The 19,155-nt window shown below is 38.3% G+C and overlaps 1 protein-coding gene across 2 annotated transcripts in view; it reads left to right on the forward strand.

Moving 5' to 3' along the window:
* slc6a17 (solute carrier family 6 member 17) overlaps positions 1–17,324 on the forward strand; it is a 38,510-nt gene extending 21,186 nt beyond the window's left edge. The window contains exons 4-12 of one of the 2 annotated variants that reach the window (XM_028452998.1): positions 2,495–2,621; positions 4,875–5,056; positions 5,587–5,697; positions 7,592–7,833; positions 7,945–8,137; positions 8,627–8,819; positions 8,906–9,065; positions 11,383–11,545; positions 12,870–13,232. In XM_028452998.1, coding sequence (XP_028308799.1) covers positions 2,495–2,621; positions 4,875–5,056; positions 5,587–5,697; positions 7,592–7,833; positions 7,945–8,137; positions 8,627–8,819; positions 8,906–9,065; positions 11,383–11,545; positions 12,870–13,232 — 1,734 coding nt within the window. Of the gene's footprint in view, positions 1–2,494; positions 2,622–4,874; positions 5,057–5,586; positions 5,698–7,591; positions 7,834–7,944; positions 8,138–8,626; positions 8,820–8,905; positions 9,066–11,382; positions 11,546–12,869 lie in introns of both variants that reach the window. The other variant, XM_028452997.1, reaches the window with a different exon arrangement.
* Positions 17,325–19,155: the final 1,831 nt, after the last annotated feature.

Raw genomic sequence — 19,155 nt, forward strand, 5'->3', positions numbered from 1 at the left:
ATTATCAAAATCAGAATCGAAAAGTTTTGCTGTATTTGGCCAATAAAATTATTCTATAACATAAGATAAAACACTATCTGATGCAAAATGTTTATTTTAGCTACAATCCTTGTTAAGCATTTATTCTCACTGTCTACATTTGGTAATCTTAAGTCAAATGTTGCACCAAAAGGATTTGACATTGTGTAGATCTAAATTAAAATAATTAGGGCAACAAAGTGAAGTGTGTTAATTCCAATTATAACTTGAATTTACTAATTTTTTTTAGGAAGGATAAATACAAATTACAATTTAAGTTTAAAATTAAATAACAATGTGCAGTATTGAAATTTAATTAGCTTTAATTATTTATCGACAAATATTTAGTAAATACAAAATAATTTTTTTTCAAATAATGACTAAATGTTACTTTTTTTTAGTAAATGTAAATTAGTTTTACATTAAAATTCATTTATATTTACTAAATATTATGAGGTTAATTTAACTCACTCACTCACTTGTCTATAAATACAACACTGCAACAGATGCTTTTATTAACATTTACTTATATTTTTGTTTTTTAAATTTAGTTGATCTATTTAATACCTTCAAATCAAATATTTGCTAATTAAAATCTATTCAAATATATTATGTATCACTTTGTTGCCATCATTTTTTTTAATTAACTATGTAACACTGTATAAAAAGCCTTACTTTTTACAGTGTATTTGTAAGTTATTACGGAGCCCCCCACCAAAAAATTGTTGCCACAAAATATTAATTTGTGGCCCTGAAATACCAATTTGTGGCCACAAATTATGTTTTTTTCCCACAAGGTCATGTCTGGGGCTCCATAAGTTCTATATACATATGTATATATATATATATATATATATATTCTAATATAATTTTAAGTTCATTATTGGCCTGGTTATTATTTGAATCCTGCTGAGAGAGGCTGCACAGTATTGTGCTACCATGAGGATGATTGTCATAATGATACAGTATACCCCGTCATCACATCACAGTTTTAATGAAATGATGTAAAACACACACTGTAAAACTCTCAGCATGGCATCCATTACTGTCCCTTCAGTGTGAGTGACTTGCAACAATCAGCGCTCATTGTTACTGTAATCTCTGCACATCATCATCATCATCATCATCACCAGGAGGAGGAGGAGTGACCCATCATGGACTTATCTAATCAGCATCACCGGCTTAAAACGCAGTCTTTCAGCAGCTGGAAACCTCTGCCAGTGATCATTTCATCAGTGTGGTGTAAAGGGGGGTTAGAGCGGCCTGGCCCAGGGCAGTGAGGCGTGTGGCAGCTCGGATATGGCACAGGCTGATTCAGGAGCTATAAATACTTCTCATAGAGGACCTGAGTCTGAGCTGTGAGAGCAAACAGCTCAATAATTCATACGTACCATGTCTTAAGCTGTGTGCTCAGAGTCTGTGCTGGACGACACGCCATACCCCATACTCGTGCTTTGACACGCTATGATCTGTAGGTTTTATCAGAGGTGGCAAAACTACTAGTCTTCAGTACTCAAGTAATAATATTTTCAAGATTCAAAGTGTTTATTATCATGTAAGGAAACATGTTTCCCTGAACAATGAAATTCTTACTTTGCTCTCCACACTGGATGCCACAAAGAAAAACAAACAAATATGCAACAAATAACAGGACAAAAAACAAAAAAATGGAGCGAAAAGTACAATAACAAGAATCCTAATAATTTCAAAAGTAATGAACATATATATGAAGGACGTAGAAAAGATAGAAAAAATCTAATTTAATGTATAGATAAAAGTATAGATACTTGAATAAAAAATGACTGTGGGAAATAAAAAATATATATATATATTAATGATAATAATAACAAATAACTCTAGTAACTAAAGTATTTAAGTTGCTCCCTTACTTAAAAGTAAAAAAGTACACTACACGCTACTAAATTTGCAAATATCCATTCAATAATAAGAAATTTTAAGAAAGAAAATACCAGTAAACAAATTAAATCTGTTACTCTTTATGAACACCTGGAGAATATAGCACAAAACTTGAAAATGTATACCATAAACCTACGGGACTTGTCGAACACAAAAAAGCTCAAACTACCAACATTATTCATTTAGCCTCAAGAGAATCATGTTCTCCATGTTTCTGGAATGAAAACGTGTCCTTTTTGGTCTGAAAATTAGTTGTGCAGCTGAAAAACCTTTCACAAGCAGCTTTGTGGTTGTTGGATTGCGTCTTTTGACGTCATCTTTGAAGGTCTTAAAAGTAATAAGCTCATTTTTAAAATGTAAGGAGTAGAAAGTACAGATATTTTAAAAAGTTTGGAGTTAAAGTAAAAAGTTGCCAATGAAATATATACTCAAGTAAAGTACAGATACAAGAAAAAACTACTGAAGTACATTAACAAAGTATTTGTACTTTGTTACTTGTCACCTCCGGGTTTTATAAAGTGAAGTTTTATATTGTTCTTCTCTCCTGTTTGTTCCTCAGGTCTGTGGCTTTGTGGGACTTTATTATAACGTGATCATCGGCTGGAGCATCTTCTACTTTTTCAAGTCATTCCAGTATCCCCTGCCCTGGGCCGAATGCCCCATCAGAATAAATGGAACCCAAGCCAGTGAGTCCGAAAGCATGGAAAGTGCACCAGTAAACATGTGTCCAGGGTTGGGGTCAATTACATTTTTCAATTACAATTACCATTATGCCACAATTATCCATGCTCAATTCTAACTTAATTACAATTACGGGGACCACCAATTACAATTAAAGTCACAATGATTATTTTCCCCTGAAGGTTAAAATAAAATGAATCACAATTGCTTTGTTAGCTTTCTGTTAGCATCTTTTATGATGGGTATAGTGAGTCAGTTTTCACCCATTTCTTAAATCAGCTGTAAAATGCACTAAAAAAACACTATCTATCATTCAATTTGTTTTCCATCACTTGGTTCCCTTGTTAGGCTTCCTAATCAATGAAAATATTGTTTTTAATATTTTTGGTGTGAGCGTCTGAGTTTTTTTTTTTTTTGTCAGTGTAATCCTAGATTACATTTTTTAAATGATCCTCAAGATTCGCTGACAGGTAAACTTGGTATGAAACATATTTTAATAATTGTTAAGCCATAGAACTGTCACATGGTTGTCCAGTTTTGTGTTTAGTTAATTTGTAAATGACCGTTTTTATAGAGTTTTCATGCCAATTACAATTCAATTATCTGAACTCAATTACAATTCAATTGTGACTAGAACAGCGACAGATTTTTCCAATTGCAATTACGTCATAATTGTAATTAATAATGCAGTGTATTTTATATAGTGCTTTATCGTGGACAAGTGCTTCACAGAATTAAGGCATTGTTCTTTCACTCCACACTTAGTGGTGGTAAGCTACTATTGTAGCTACAGCTGTCCTGGGGCAGACTGACGGAAGCGAGGCAGCCATAGTGTGCCATCGGCCCCTCTGATCACCACTAACAATCAAACGCTACATTCATACTAGGCAATGTGGGTGAAGTGTTTTGCCCAAGGACACAATGACAGATACCACTGGTGCGACTGTCCCCAACTGTGGTACCTGGTATTCTCAGTGGTCTCCCATCCACAACCAGGCCCAGACCGGATTAGCTTCCGAGATCCAACGAGATCGGGCAAAGACAGGCTGGTATGGTCACACGTAATTAATTGTCAATTATGCAATTACAATTATAATTGACGCCAACCCTGCACGTGTTCACTCAGACTTCATCTCAATGAGTCCTGCACATCCAGCGGAAAATGAAAATCTAATTTTTTAGTGAAGGATGATGTAGTCAGTGTGCTGTGTTAGAAGCAGAGCAGACGTGCTGGTGCCTTCCTGCCTCACAGCCAGCACACAGGCTGGATTTCTCTGGCTCTGCCAATGAAAGCGCCTCCATCAGCTGGCTGCTGGGAGCCTGTAGTGGAAACACATGCAGGTCCTGGCAGAGCACAGACTAGCAACTTGTATTAGTATGAGTGAGCAGGACTGACTGCTTACCAAATATACAGTAGATTCAGCAGGAATGCTGTGTGGCGTCTTACTGAGTCTGCAGTACTGTATTAGAAAGTGATGATTTTCAAAGGAATACCAGTATTTGCTTAGATACACAGATAAACCACTATCACTGTTACATTATGTTTCTATTCATCTTGTTTTTGTAAGTCTGACTACATTATTCCTAAATCATTTTTTTGGTGAAAAGTTTTTAAGTTTATTTTAAAATAATCTTATATTGTTATACAATTATAAACTAACACATTACAAATTCAATTGACTTAGATTATTGTATTTATTTATGGTCTGGTAAAATGATTAAGTGTTGATTAATCTTAAAGCTAGGGTATGTGATTTTCTCCAGATACGCTTTTTAAGTTTTTGGTTGAAATTGTCTTTGTCTTTATTAATTAATTAAATGATGTGCTCTGAAAAATCTGTCATCTGTAGCAGCTGTAAACCTGTAATAACTTCGACCAATGAACACTGTTTAAACTGGACTGTTTACAGTCAGTCTGTATCTGTAATGGAATGCAGTATTAAACACGGATGTACCTTTTGCACCTTTTTTTGTGGAGTTTGCATGATGTCCTTGTTTAACTCAGGGTACTTAGGGATTTCCCCACCCATCACAGCAGCTTAATCAACCCTTTCCTGGGATTTGTAATTTATTTGTACTAATAATTGTTCAATGTTAATGATAATAGAAAAACATACATTTTTTAAAATTTTTAATTTTACTGTAGGTAGTTTGTTTTTTGTTCAGAATAAAACATTCAGGTTTCCTGCTACTAACTCGTGCTCTTTTAAGCAGAATCTCACTGAAGTTGCATTTGTGTTCTCATTTTTTCATTTCAGTCGTGGAGCCTGAATGTGAGAAAAGCTCGGCCACCACATACTTTTGGTATCGCCAGGCTCTTAACACCACAAGCACCATCGATGACACGGGCGGCTTGAACTGGAAGATGACCCTGTCCTTGCTGGTGGCTTGGATCATGGTCTGTCTAGCTGTCATCAAAGGCATCCAGTCCTCAGGGAAGGTATGGGGAAAAAAAACAGAACAGGAAATGCTTTTACCACCTCTTCACTGCCTCTTTTTATCCAAAGCTAAAGCCTCTCAAGGCTTCTTGTCTAATTTTGGATCTCAGCTGTTTGATGAAAGATTGAGAAACGAAATCACGAGCGGTTTGAATCAAAGCAAACAGGATGATGATGGAAATTTCTTAGTTTGGCAATATTTGCAATTGATTCCTGTGATTTTCATCCAGGCGGTGAGTCATGTAACGCAATGCTAGATTCCTCTCAGAAAACCAAAAAGCAATGCATCAAGGTTTAACCACAATAAATACACTAATCCAATTGTCACAGTCAGCGGTTATGCAGTAAGACTCTGTAGAATGGATATCAAGGCCTTAACTCCACATTTGGTAAGATTTCACAGCTCAAACATAAAGCAGTTTATTCATGATGTGTGTCTTTTCAGTCCTTTTCTGCTCTATGTGTTAGGTATCAGATGTGTGAGCATATCCATGGCAACAGTGTGTAATGACTTCCTCTCTTCCTCTCTAAGGTGATGTACTTCAGCTCCCTCTTCCCATACGTGGTGCTCTTCTGCTTTCTGGTTCGAGGTCTGATGCTGAAAGGAGCCATCGATGGAATCGCTCACATGTTCACCCCGAAGGTGAGGCTGGAAGTATTCATCACGTCCGCTCTGTGGGTACAATTTAAGGTTGAAAATGGTCGACGGATTCCAGTGCATTGCAAACAACAGGGGTGGAATGGCCATCTGGCATACCGGACATCGTCCCGGTGCACCGTCGACTCTAAGTGGGACGGTTCGGTCCGCTAGGTTTTTTTGTTGAGCAACTAGAGGCAGACATATGGTTACAGGGATCAAACAATGGCAACAAATGTGGCAAGAAAAGAGTGAAAAGTGACGGGACCAAAAGCAGTCAAGAGTGGCCGAAAAATATTGGGCAAAATAAAGAGGAACCATTTGGTATGTAATGGAAAAGGGTAGCTTAAATGGGTAAAATGTGACAAATAATAGTGAAAAAGGGCAAAATGTGGAACAAAAAGAGGCAAAATGTAGGAAGAAAATGAAACAAGTGGTATTTATCGGGCAAAATAAGCTCATTTGGATGAGAAGTGGCCAAAAAAATTAAAGAAAGGACAAAAATTGGATAAAGTATCCAAAAGAAATTGCAAAAATGGACAAAAATAGGATAAAAGAATATTTATTGGCAAATGTTAGAAAGTCCGAAAAAAGTATCCAAACTTTTTGAAAAGGGGGCAAAAATGGGACAAAGGGTAAAAACTAAAAAAAAAAACAGCTTCTACATGATGTCAACTGATAATGTAGTGGGCTGGTCTGGACACAAAATGCCAGAGCTGATTTTTTTGTCCCATTCCAGCCCTGACTTACAAAGCAGCTGGTATTGAGGCTGCCATGGAGAGGTTTTAAATGTCTCTCTCCGCTCTAACAGGGGACATAATGGACATCTTTCATGTGCACAAACTGATGGCTCTCAACAATTCACACAAGGATTTTATTTATTTATTTATTTATTTTTTTTTTTTTTATTTAACATTGCCCTCTAGTGGCTGCTATTTGTAACCGCAAACCTTAATGCACTTCAATGCTTCAAAAATAAAGAGAAAAAAAATGCTATTAATGGCCTATTAATATCAGATTCAGTTAGTGAATATACCAATCGGTATCAATGTTTCTAATTTAACCAGCTATGAAAACAAATTGACAATTATCTATTTATTATATATATTTCTTATATGCTGTTCATAGCTCAAATCACAATTTAAAAATAAAACTACAAAAATACAGCATAAGTGTGATCGCTCGAGTGACAGTGTTTTTCATTGGAAATCAAATATTAAAGTGGATTCTGTTCAAATACAAAGTTGGTGTTGGGACTTTTAGACTCACATTGCTTCTGTTAATGTGAACATGTGGCTTAGTCTGTATATGTTGATGATAATTATTTAAAGAAAGTGTCTATTTGTACGGTTGCCCTACGGACAGCCCCCGGTGCTATTGGTACGGTTACCGAAGTACACGTAGCATGTTAGGGTTAGGTTATAACCCTATATCGCAAGAATTTTTAGGGTTAGGGTTAGAGTTCGGTTTAGGGTAAGGTTTAGTCTTAGTCACGTGACCTAAACTGACCAATGACTGACCTATCACATGACCTAAACTGGCCAAATAGGGGCGCTGCGTACGGATAGAATGTTGATATATTGATACCGCAAATGTACGGTTAGCCAATGCCTTATTTAAAAGTGCTTTGAGCATCTATGAAAAGCTCTATATAAAATCAAATGCATTATTATGATGATTATTATTATTACTACTTAAAAAGTACAAAGAGAAACAAAGGTACGGTTAAATAGGTGTCATGTTTTTATGAATCTCTAAAGTTTGTGCAGCCTCATCATTGTACTTAGTATCGTATAACGATACGTCATGGAAGGGATAAAGGATGTCAGTGAATCCTGTGCTGGGTTTTTAGGGCTCATCCATAAATGTTATTTACTAATCTTGGATATGTCCTCATTAGCTGGAGAAGATGCTGGAGCCTCAGGTGTGGAGAGAAGCAGCCACTCAGGTCTTCTTCGCCCTCGGCCTTGGCTTCGGAGGCGTCATCGCTTTTTCCAGCTACAACAAGCGAGACAACAACTGCCATTTTGACGCAGCGTTGGTTTCCGTCATCAACTTTGTCACCTCCATCCTGGCTACTTTAGTCGTGTTCGCTGTCCTGGGCTTCAAAGCAAACGTGATGAACGAGAAATGCGTTGTCGAGTGAGTGTGTCACACAGAAACAGAAGAAATCTCGCGAGTTGTTGATTTTTTTATAAACATGTCGACTCACAGGGATGTTCTTCATGTTCATTGTTGCCTGTCTTGATGCAGGAATGCTGAGAAGATCTTGGGTTTCCTAAACACAGGTGTGCTGAGCAAAGAGCTCATCCCCCCTCACATCAACTTCTCCCACCTGAGTGCTGAGGACTACACAGAAATGTATGGAGTCATTAAGACGGTAAAAGAAGACAGCTTTGGTCAGCTGGGCCTGGATGCCTGCCTTCTGGAGGATGAACTTAACAAGGTCAGTGCAAAAGTGCTGAAAGCAGATTACTTAATTTGTTATTGATGTATGAATGTAGTGATCAAGACTGACCCTTGAATTTTTAGTTAATGTTCTAATCTAGTTCATTTTCATCATCATTATTATAATTCATTTTGTGATACATCATTTTTTATCAAAAATACATTAAAAAAAAAACAGAAAATCCCCATATTTTCAATGTTTACTTATTTGTTTTCCACTCTCTCTCACGTACCCCCTGTAGTGCCATTGCGGACCCCCACTAATATAGAGCAGGAGTTAAAAAGCTGCATGGTGATAGTGCTGTACCAAACATTTAAACATAAAGTTGTAAAAATAACTAGTAACAAGTCCAGTTTTATATTTAATTCAGATCACAAAATAGTTTTGCAATATATTTTTTAATATGTTTTTTCTTTTGGTGAACGTAGAAAAAGAAGCGTGTGAATGATTTGGGACCATCACTCACCGCTGGTGTTTATCTTCCAGGCGGTCCAGGGCACTGGTCTGGCATTTATCGCCTTCACAGAAGCCATGACCCACTTCCCTGCAAGTCCTTTCTGGTCTGTCATGTTCTTCTTTATGCTCATCAATTTGGGTTTGGGAAGCATGATCGGCACCATGACCGGGATCACCACCCCCATACTGGATACTTTCAAGATCCGCAAGGAAATCCTTTGTGGCAAGTCCTGATGTTGCAAAGCAGATGTTCCCGTGTCGTGTTTTTAACTATTAACGTACCTGTGCTGTTCTTTCTTACTCCGACAGTGGTTTGCTGTATCCTCGCCTTCCTGATGGGCCTCCTGTTTGTACAACGCTCAGGAAACTACTTTGTCACAATGTTTGATGATTACTCCGCTGGCTTGCCTCTCACTGTGGTGGTGATCCTGGAGAACGTGTCCGTGGCCTGGATCTACGGCACAAAGAGGTGAGTGCTCATGTCTACCGAAGCCATTTCATTGGTGGACAGTCAGGCCAACGTATATATAACAAATCTGTAGTACAACAATAGCAAGTCTAACGGACACAGTCCTACGACGAACATAAAAATAGCTTAACGCTGCTGGAGAGGGTAATTATTTTAAAAGGTATAAGTATAAGAATAAAGTAAAAGCACTTCTATGCATTCGTCTACGGCAGGGGCCAAATACGGACCAGTTTGACCTTATGTGGGCCACGGGATTTTAGGTGGGGAAAAGAGCAAATTCAACAATAATGTGCCCTGGCTTGCACTACCACCTATAAATTATAACTTTTGTGAGTATATCAGTGCCTGCAGGATCTTCACTTAAATTTCCCTGATTTTTGGGAATTTGGGGACATTTCCTGGAATGATTTTAGGAACAAGTGCCAGATTTTGGAAAAATTGAGAGTTCTTCCAACAGTTTGAGATAAAAAAAATGACTGTCATCATGTGATATAAGTAATGAAAAACAGAACTCTGCAAATATTGTGGATTGCATTTTTGTTTTTGGTGGGGCTGAGATATCTACAACTGAATTAGTTATGTTTTATGTTTTTTCTAACATTTTTACTTTGTCAAACAGGCAGAATTTGATGCTGTAAAGAGTCGGATTTTGCACCTGGGCCTTGAGTTTGACATAAGTGGTCTACGGGGATCCACATCCCATAATGCAATGTCGAAAACTTTTATGGCATGATCTTCGATTTATTCATCTATGTGGCCTATACTTAAGACAATGAGGCTGTGCATGGATTGAGTTATGTCAGAGAATGTTAGTTTGGTTGAAGAAACTCTAATCACTGCTTTGCTGTTCCTATTGGTTCTGACTCATGAGAACAGTTTATCAATGTTGGTCAAATGGTGCGAGGACAGCTTCCATGATCTTAACATCCAAAAAAAAAAAAAGAACTGATTAATGACTACAGAAGGTCTGGCCAGAGGTCTTCACCTGTAGCCAACATCATCCATGGTGAAGATGTACACGTTGTTGACTTCTACAAGTATCTGAGAACTGTGTTTGAGTCAATAGTTAAACGTGGTCAACTAAGTGTTCACTTGTTGCGAAAGCTGAATTCTTTTAGTGTTTCTGTGGTCATGTTCTCTTGTTTTTACCTTTCTTTTATTGAAAGCCTTTTAACATTTTTGCTTTATCTGCTGACGGATTGTCTGTAAAGGACAGAAACAATTTTAACCAGATTGTTAAAGTTTGCTCCAATATTATTGGAGTACAGCTGATGAACCTGAGTTCTCTTTGGAAGAAACAGGTCGTCCAGAAAGCTCATCAATCAGCCTGACCACATTCTTTCCTCTGAACTCTGGGTGGCGCTATTATGCACCTCTAAGGAAAAACAACAGATTCTAAAACTCTTTTGTCCCCTCAGCTATCAAGATGCTAAATGCTGAGAAGTAACTGTAACTGTCTGGTTTTAGCTAAATTGGAGTCTTAGGGTGTTTTATTGCTATCTTTGCATTTAAAGTATCTTCCACGTGGGTCTATTGTATTTGATCCTGCTCATCTGTGGTACTCACAGTTGTCTGTAATGTCTGTCTATGTCAGGGGTCACCATCACAGTGCCCGTGGGCACCAGGTAGCCCGCATGGACCATGTGAGGGGCCCTCAGGAGCTCTAGTCACCAATGAGCTCCATGATTGAAACTCACAAAGATAAATACATATGACAGATGTAGTTAATACTGTACTTAGTAGAGTTAAATACTGCTGCACCTGATAAAGTGTTAACATTAAATTATGATCTTTAAATGTTTATTTTCACTAAAACATTTGTGACAAATGTTTTTAAGTGTTGCAGATCTGGTGTATTGTCAGTGGTATGGTATATATAATATGATATAAGATAACTGTTACATGTTATAAGATTAGTTAAAAGTCATTGTTTGGATGATAATTTTCTATGAAATGTAATTAAAATGAAACAATTGCATAAATTCGGAGAAATAAAGTGTTGCATGTTGAAACTTCAACATTTCCTACCTTTTTAAGTTACTGCTAGCCTTCCTTATCCTCTTACCCTCTAATTAAAGCAAAACCGTGAACGTTTAGTATTGAAGAAGTGCTTTTTAAACTGGTAGCCCTTTGCGACTATACAGTACCTATGATCACAGTTTCAGAAAGGTTGGTGACCCCTGCTGTCTATGTGCTGCCATGAACGTTGCATTTGTCTTGTCATTTTAGTGGAAAAGGCAGTGTTTGACTGTAAATTGACTTACCATTCGGGGATCAATAAAGTTGTATGAATCTGAATCTATCTATTTACGTCCAGGTTCATGCAGGACCTTGAAGACATGCTTGGTTTCAGACCGTACAGTTTCTACTATTACATGTGGAGATACGTTTCACCAGCCATTTTGTTGGTGCTCATCATTGCCACTGTCATAGAGATGGCCGTGAGTCCTGCAGGATACAACGCCTGGGTGGAGTCTGAGGTAAAAGCAGACACATAAAGCAATGGTTCTTCCTTTGCAGCGTTATGAAGAGTACTGATATATCCTACTCAAGTAGAAGTAGTTACTTGATTGAAATTGTACAAGTACAAGTACAGTAAGTCATACATAAAATACTCAAGTACAAGTAGAAAGTAGCTTGATTAGATAGTACTCAAAGTAAAAGTTACTAGTTACTTTCACCTCCTACGTTAATTTTTTTGGTAGTAAATCTTGTCACGGTTCCATTGCATACAGTAAACAACTCACGTATAAACTTAAAAGGCCTATACTATGAAGCTAGATAATTATATCCTTGATTTATCTCCATTAGCAGGCTTCACCTAACCAAACATTCTTCATCAGACAGAAGCTGTCCTACGAAGCATGATTACAAATCACTAAGTTAAGCAAAGTGATTCCAGCCTGGCTACGTGCGCGCTCTTGTGACAGAGATGGAGATTACAACGTCAGACCCATCACAGAGAAACTGTCGAGCAATTTACGTCACGTTAGGAATAATTTTTTTAAAATATGAATAATTAAAATCAATAATTAAGACCAAAAACAACACTGTTGCTGAAGTAAAAGCAGCAAGAAATTAATGCAGGAATTGATTAAATGGATAATAAACACACTCTGATTCACTTTTACCTTGTCCGTGGCTCTGATGCTGATGCGGTTTTGTTCTTAGCCAGAACAAAACCTGGTCCCAAATAGGTTATGTGTTCAGCTTAAGTTACCATGGTGATTTAGCTCCATAAGACGTTAGCCAGCTTTGTAGTCCAGCACAAACTTATTAAACCAGGAAGTTAGCGCGATAAGAGGAAATCTAGCTTTGTCGTATAGGCCCAAAAAGGAAGAGACAAAATCTTGCACAATTGGAATTGGAATTTTACTTATTTTCCACAAAGGCATCTGTATGTAATAAAAGGTTTGTCAAAATGTGCAGTTCTTTTTTAAATAAAGTAACACCAACAAATTCACAAATTCACAATTTATGAACTGTAAAACAGTGCCATGTTGCAACATAATAGGTAGAAACCCCAACCTGAACCCAATAAAGTGGCTGGGTGTTGATTAGAAATGGCACAACTAACAACATATAGATTATGTTCAATGAGACAATGAAATGGAAATAAATAAAATAATCAGTAATGGTTGGGTGTAGAAATGTAATTAATTACTTTACTTTTAAAATGTACTGAAGTACAAGTAAAACTACTGATTTAGAAATATGCTAAAAAGTACAAGGAGCCATAAAAGCAACTAAATTACAGTAATAACAGTAATTACAGTAATAACTTCTATGTTCTTATGTCCTCAGGGTGCAGAAAGTTTCCATAGCTACCCTCCATGGGCTTTAGCTATGGCCTACGCCCTCATTGTGGCTGCCATGCTGCCTTTGCCCATTGTCTTCATTGTCCGCCACTTCAACTTGGTGTCCGATGGCTCCAACAAGCTGTCCGTCTCATACCGTAAAGGTATGATGAAGGACATCTCCAATCTGGAGGAGCAGGACGAGCAACGCTTCATCCTTGGTAAAAACCCAAGTGAGGCTCCGTCCCCCATGCCGGCTCACCGTGCTTACCTGGGCCCCGGCGGCACCACGGAGATGACCAACACTAACTACGGCACCAGCACCAAGACGGGCTACCAGAACATCGGCTCGCCAGAGTCGGAGCTATGATTCCCAGGGTTCCTGCTTCCCGCTGGAGGAGGGGTTGATGGAGGAAATCGAGATTGAGAAAGTTTTACCCGCAGCAATCGGCACACCTTCACCCACAGATCCTTTACCCTTACTTCCTAAACCACATCAGCCAACATCAGCAATCCTTCCCCTCTTCCCTGTCCTAAGACGAATGATCATTAAAGAATGTGAAGCACACCAAATATGGCCCAGGCAGAGGAAGAGGGAAGTAGAAAGGTCTACTTTGGGCTGATATACATGCTCTGCCTGGTGTTAGCATGTAGACAATGCTCCAACTTTCTCAGTTTGTCTGTTGTTGGAAAGGATGATGACTACATGTTCAAGGGAATAGAAAGAGAAATATGTTCAGATCACATAAGCCCCATAACAGTATGTAACTAATGACTACAATAGTACAAATGCTGTTACAAACACATTAGTGTAAGATTGTGCCTATCATGGTTTAGCAATAATACTTATTTACTGTAGGGTCTTCATTAAGCTGTGGACATCCTTCTGTCTCTATTTTCCCACTGATGTTGAAAACTGTACATAGGCACTCATGAATCATGCATATGTAAACAGTGCAGCGACACGTAACCAGGGGCAACTGTTGCCTATTCATTCACAGATCATGAAAGCACACGCGACACAGGGCAGCAGCTCTGCGTTTGTTCATCCCAGACACAGCAGTTCCATCTTAATCAATCGTTTTTAATCAAGCCGAGACAAATGCCTCAGGTGGGTGTCTACTATGGCAAAGCTCCAATAGACACAGGGAGATCGAGAGATCAGAGTGAAGCTTTGACATTTGGTAGAGGCAGGTGACCCTGCCTGTTTAAAAATAGAGCTGGGTTACCCAGGGGAAGCGCATAAAGCAGGAGGAAGAGGAAGAGGATCCACATGCACAGCTGTCCAATCAGCAGAGACGAGTCAATGTCCTGCAGAAATATCCCTCTAACCTAACGTTATCTAAATAGGGTCACTGCCATGCTTCTCTGTGGAATGAGTTACATTTTTCATCCTACAGAATATGACGCAAAATTTTATCTATTCTACATTCCTTACATTATTTCACATGCACTACGAACTACACTTTGATGTCTTTATGTGACCAGAGCAAAGTTTGGTTTGATTTTAACGTGTAATTTCCATTTGACATTGTGTATTTAGAGCGCTGTGAAGTATAATTGTATCTATACGTAAATGTTGAAAATATATGATCAGATTATCATTTATTGTTTTCACCACTGAGTGTCGCTGGCCTACAGAGGAGACAACACCAATACTTGAGACTGAGCAGTCGTTGTGTGGAGCACAGTCACATTGTCTGGTGCCTAAGCAGCGTCTGTATTGTTTGTTTGCCTTAAGCTTTTGTTGTTGTTGATGTTGTAGTTTTAGTTTATTTTTTTTTTTTAACTAATCTGTGAGTTTGTTTGGTAGAGCTTAAACTGTGTATCTTTTTATTCACGTGTGCACTTTAATTAGATGGAGACCCTGGAGTTGGTTGTTTATGGATGTCATGCGACCTACTGCCACCTACAGACATAAAGGACTATATGATTATACTTCCCATAAGGTTCGATGTTCCTCAAATCGATCAGCATCTTTGGAAAATGTATCTGCGTTTCCATTACCCTTGGAAATGTACAAAATCTAAATAGCGCAATAAAATCTGCTAATGGAAACACCTGAATTTCGAAAAAGAAATATAGAAACATTTAGAAATATTGATTTTTTTTTGGAAAAATCATTAATGGAAGCACAGCTGGTGAGAGGTTTACACAGCACACTTACTGATTGATGTCCTCCCACAGCACAGGAGCATCCCAGAGCACAGTGGTATTTCAGTCAGGATCACTTTAGTCAAATGTTTAATGAGCATGCAGTTTACATTTGGCGGTCAGGTTCTGTTCTGCCATTCCACGCAGCTGTGTGGAAAGCAAAGGAAGCTCCCCCTCGCTCTTCCATGAGCTACAAGGAAACACATAAGCAGAGAGAGCGGTCAGCAGGACCCCTTGGAACAGAAGCACAGGTGTTAGATGGCAACAGGAGACACCTTATTTAGACAGAAGAGGAGGAGCTGGGGGTGGGGGTGGTTTGCGCGGCGTTTGTGGATGAAGCGTGTGGAAGTAGGCATGTTGCAGTTGTTCAAAGGCACACCGTGGACTTTTTGACCTAAAGAGTTGACCCATATGAGTTATTTTAAATGATTCCTCAGGCTAATATACAGCGCTTGACAGTATCAATGCTCCGAGCGGGGCGGGGCTTCCCTCTTGAAATACCGACTATGTAAGTTTGGAGAGACGGACCGTCTTTCACCAGGTCATGTGACCTGGAGAATGCCTGGAGAATATTTCACTTTATGGCAGTCACGTGACCACAGGCTTCCCATGTGACGTCACGACATACGAGCATTTCCTGACCCGGCGCCATTGCTGTGAGCAGCTGAAACAAGTTTACAGCCAAAAGAGCACAATATGATAGTTTCGTGTTGGGTTAATGGTGCACTAATTGCTGCGATAGTTCAGTTAAACGTGGATTCTTTAGTAAGGGAAGTCGGCAAGTCAGATCCGTAACTTCGGGATAAGGATTGGCTCTCAGGGCTGGGTTTGCACCGCGGCTACAGTTTTTGGGCTGGAGGAGCAGCCGCCATCGCCGCACTCTTCTCCCCGCCGCCAGAGAAGTGGGCCCGCCTCGCCGCGTCGGTGGCGCTCCCCCCTACTGCCAGGCCTCGGGGACAGGTGACCCGGCGTGCGCGGGTCCGTCCGCCACTCTGCAAAGGGGGCTGAGGACTGCAGCGAGGCCAAGCAGTGGGGGGAGGCGCCACCAACGCTGTGAGGATGGCTGACGCGGCGCTGTGACTAACTAACCAATGGGAAACATGGAACATGATCAGCTGGATGATTAACTGAATTATGGGGATAATGCTGTTAATAGTTATTAGCTGCTGTCAGGTGATGGAGCGGGACTAGCCTGAACTAACGCAATGCTCAGTTTATGGAGAAACTTTGAACACTTTGTAGATTCTCCATCAGAATTTGTAGAATTTTTCCAGCTCACAGATTTTATCACCACACCTCAAGTATTATATGATCCTTTAATAGCGTTTGAATTTCAAATTTACTACAGGTACTCTACCTATCCTTTTGAGAGGTTCCAGCTTGTTAGAATTCGATACAAATGACATCAAGGGAGACGACTAAAAAACTAAAGTTTTGGGTTTGAGTTGAAGCTCGTTTTTAAAAGGAAGAAAAAGCAGTGATTTTTGCCATGAAAGATGAAACTGCCATTCTAGCTGAAATGTGAATCTAAACAAGCACATGCTTCAGAAAGCACAGACAGATCCAAGCACAGCACAGAAGATGAACAGTGAGAGCACAAACAAGCGCGATAATAATGATTTGTAAAACCTCCAAATCCAGAGTCTCTTCGTCTCGTATTTGTGTTGCTGGAAACTTTCTTGTTTTAAATCCCTGAGTTAATTAAACAAAGTTTATTTAACAGTGCATATCGTCTTTGTGTGACCTAGTTATATTTATAGTATTTAGGACTGTGTATTTAACCTGTATATATTGATGTACATTGGATAAATTCTACACTGAGTATCTATAGTAAGAGTGAGCGGGTGTATACTTGAGCTGTAAATAATAGTTGTATATTTTCAGATATTTTTTGATTTTTTTGTACTGTCGGTAATGTTACTTTGCTGTCTGTTGGTTGATGGTGTTTGTGTGTGGTTGTTTTAAATCAAATGTGTGAGTGTGCGTGTGTGCGAGTGTGTATGTGCCTTTACAAGGTAAAATTAAATGTAGGTTTTTGGTGTTTAAATGTGTGTTTTTGCTCCTCTCAGTGTTGTGTGCTGCTGGTCTGATCCAATAAATAAACCCCTGTTGTTACAGTGAACTGGGACCACTAATGTAGGGAGTTTCTCACTGAAAGTGCACGGGCCTCCTGCACCAAAGAGGCAACAAAATCCAAAAGAAAGGCTCGACTGTAACAAAGCCGTAAATCAACATTTTTCCAAAAAGGTGGTAATATGTACAAATGTGGTGGAGTTAACAGGGAAATAAAATGTTCACTTTTATCATTCATCGTGTTGGTGTGTTTATTTATTTTTTATTCAACGTTAAATACTCCTCAACAGTGGTGAAGCTTTAATCTGGGAAATTTAAGTTTACTTTAACTCTAGAATTTCAAGTTTAAAACTTGTTACCTTTAGAACTTTAAAATTTTGGAACTTTGAATTTAGACTTTTAGAATTTTAACTTTAGAATTTTGACTTTGGAACTTTAAAACTTTAGAACTTAAAAATTTAAAAACTTTAAAATTTGAATTTTAGAACTTTAACTACAGAGTTTACTTTGGAATTTAGACTTTAGAATCTTAAATTTAGCACTTTAACTTTAATAACTTTGGAATTAAAACTTTAGAATTTGTAATTTAAAAAAAAAAATAAACTTTGAAACGTTTGCAATTTAGATCTTTAATTTTGGAACTTTATCTTTAGAACTTTGCCAACATAAGCATTTATGCTTTAAAGGCTAGGGAAATTTCTATCAATAAGCTCCAAATGTGTGGGCATTCCCATTTTTCAGAAAAATCACAGTGAAATACTCAATCCGATCCAGATGAAACTCAGAGGAATAATTGAGAAACCAACCCAACATGACTGAATGAAATTTCATAAATATCCATTATTTATGAAATATTAATTTTAGAAATGTTGCCAATTATGGGAAAAGAGGATTTTTTGAAAATTGTTCCAGAATTAGTATTTAGTAGTTGATCCAGTTCCTCTCCATAATTGAATGGAATCTTTGATAATGCAAGGTCATGTTTTGTTATATGTTTGATGTAATCCTGCTAAAAAAATTAAAAATAATAATAATAATCAATTTTACATTTGGTAATGTAGTAGATACATTATATATAAAAACATGTACCATCTGTAATGTTTGTGAGGTTTTATACTGTACTAGGGATGATGGTGCAAATACTTATTTTTCTGAGAGAATTCAAGGTAATGTTACAGAGGATGGAAGTTTATAGGCTAGTGCAGTGGTTCTCAACCCTTTTTGGATCGTGAACCCATTTCAATATCACCATTTACTGATGACGCCAAGGACATTTTAGTTTTTAAAAGACAGAATTAGTGACAGACTGTGCCAGCTCAGATATTTGTATACTGAATTTTATGTTAAGTAGAGTTATATTAAAAAAAAAAGAGAGAGAGAGGGAAATAATAGAATACAGTTGTTTTTTTATTAAATTAAAAAAAACATTTCAATCAGTCACTTTAGATCAAATACTAGTCTTTTCAGGTGACCCCAAAGGTTAAAAACACTGGTCTATTGGGTTGAATAGCATGACATTCACTTCCTCAGTTAATATTAGTCGACATTCGGTGTCACCTTCAACTTCACAGGTTGGAAGGAAACATTTCAAGCTGCTTCTCCCCATTGTGTACACTGTGAACAAACCATTTTCACATAAATAGGCTGCGTGTGGTGACGTAATGTAACAGAGAAAAAAAACCCTCCTTGATGTAAATCCCACCTGTTCTCCAACAGATGTTTGTCCAAAAACAAATTCAGCCAAAGAGGCTCTTCCCATTTTCCCACTGCCTTTTACAGCCTGACTAGGAAAAAGACTGTGCCGGTGGATGTTCTTCACACGTTGAGTGGCATTTTCCTGGCTGATTGTAAGTTTGAGTGGGCTGCCATTCATCAGTCATTCTCTCAGATATGTCTTAAAGCTGCCCTCAGCCATTAAAGCTTCTGTGTGAGAAACATGTTCACTTCAGACTGAACAAACCACACAGGCAGGAAAGGCCACTTCTGTTTGAACAGCCAACAACAATCATATTTACTACTTTAGTTTAACTCGTACAGTGCCCGTCGGTCGTACTGTATGTATTCAT

The sequence above is a fragment of the Gouania willdenowi genome, chromosome 7, assembly GCF_900634775.1.
Source record: "Gouania willdenowi chromosome 7, fGouWil2.1, whole genome shotgun sequence".
Taxonomy (NCBI): Eukaryota; Metazoa; Chordata; class Actinopteri; order Blenniiformes; family Gobiesocidae; genus Gouania; species Gouania willdenowi.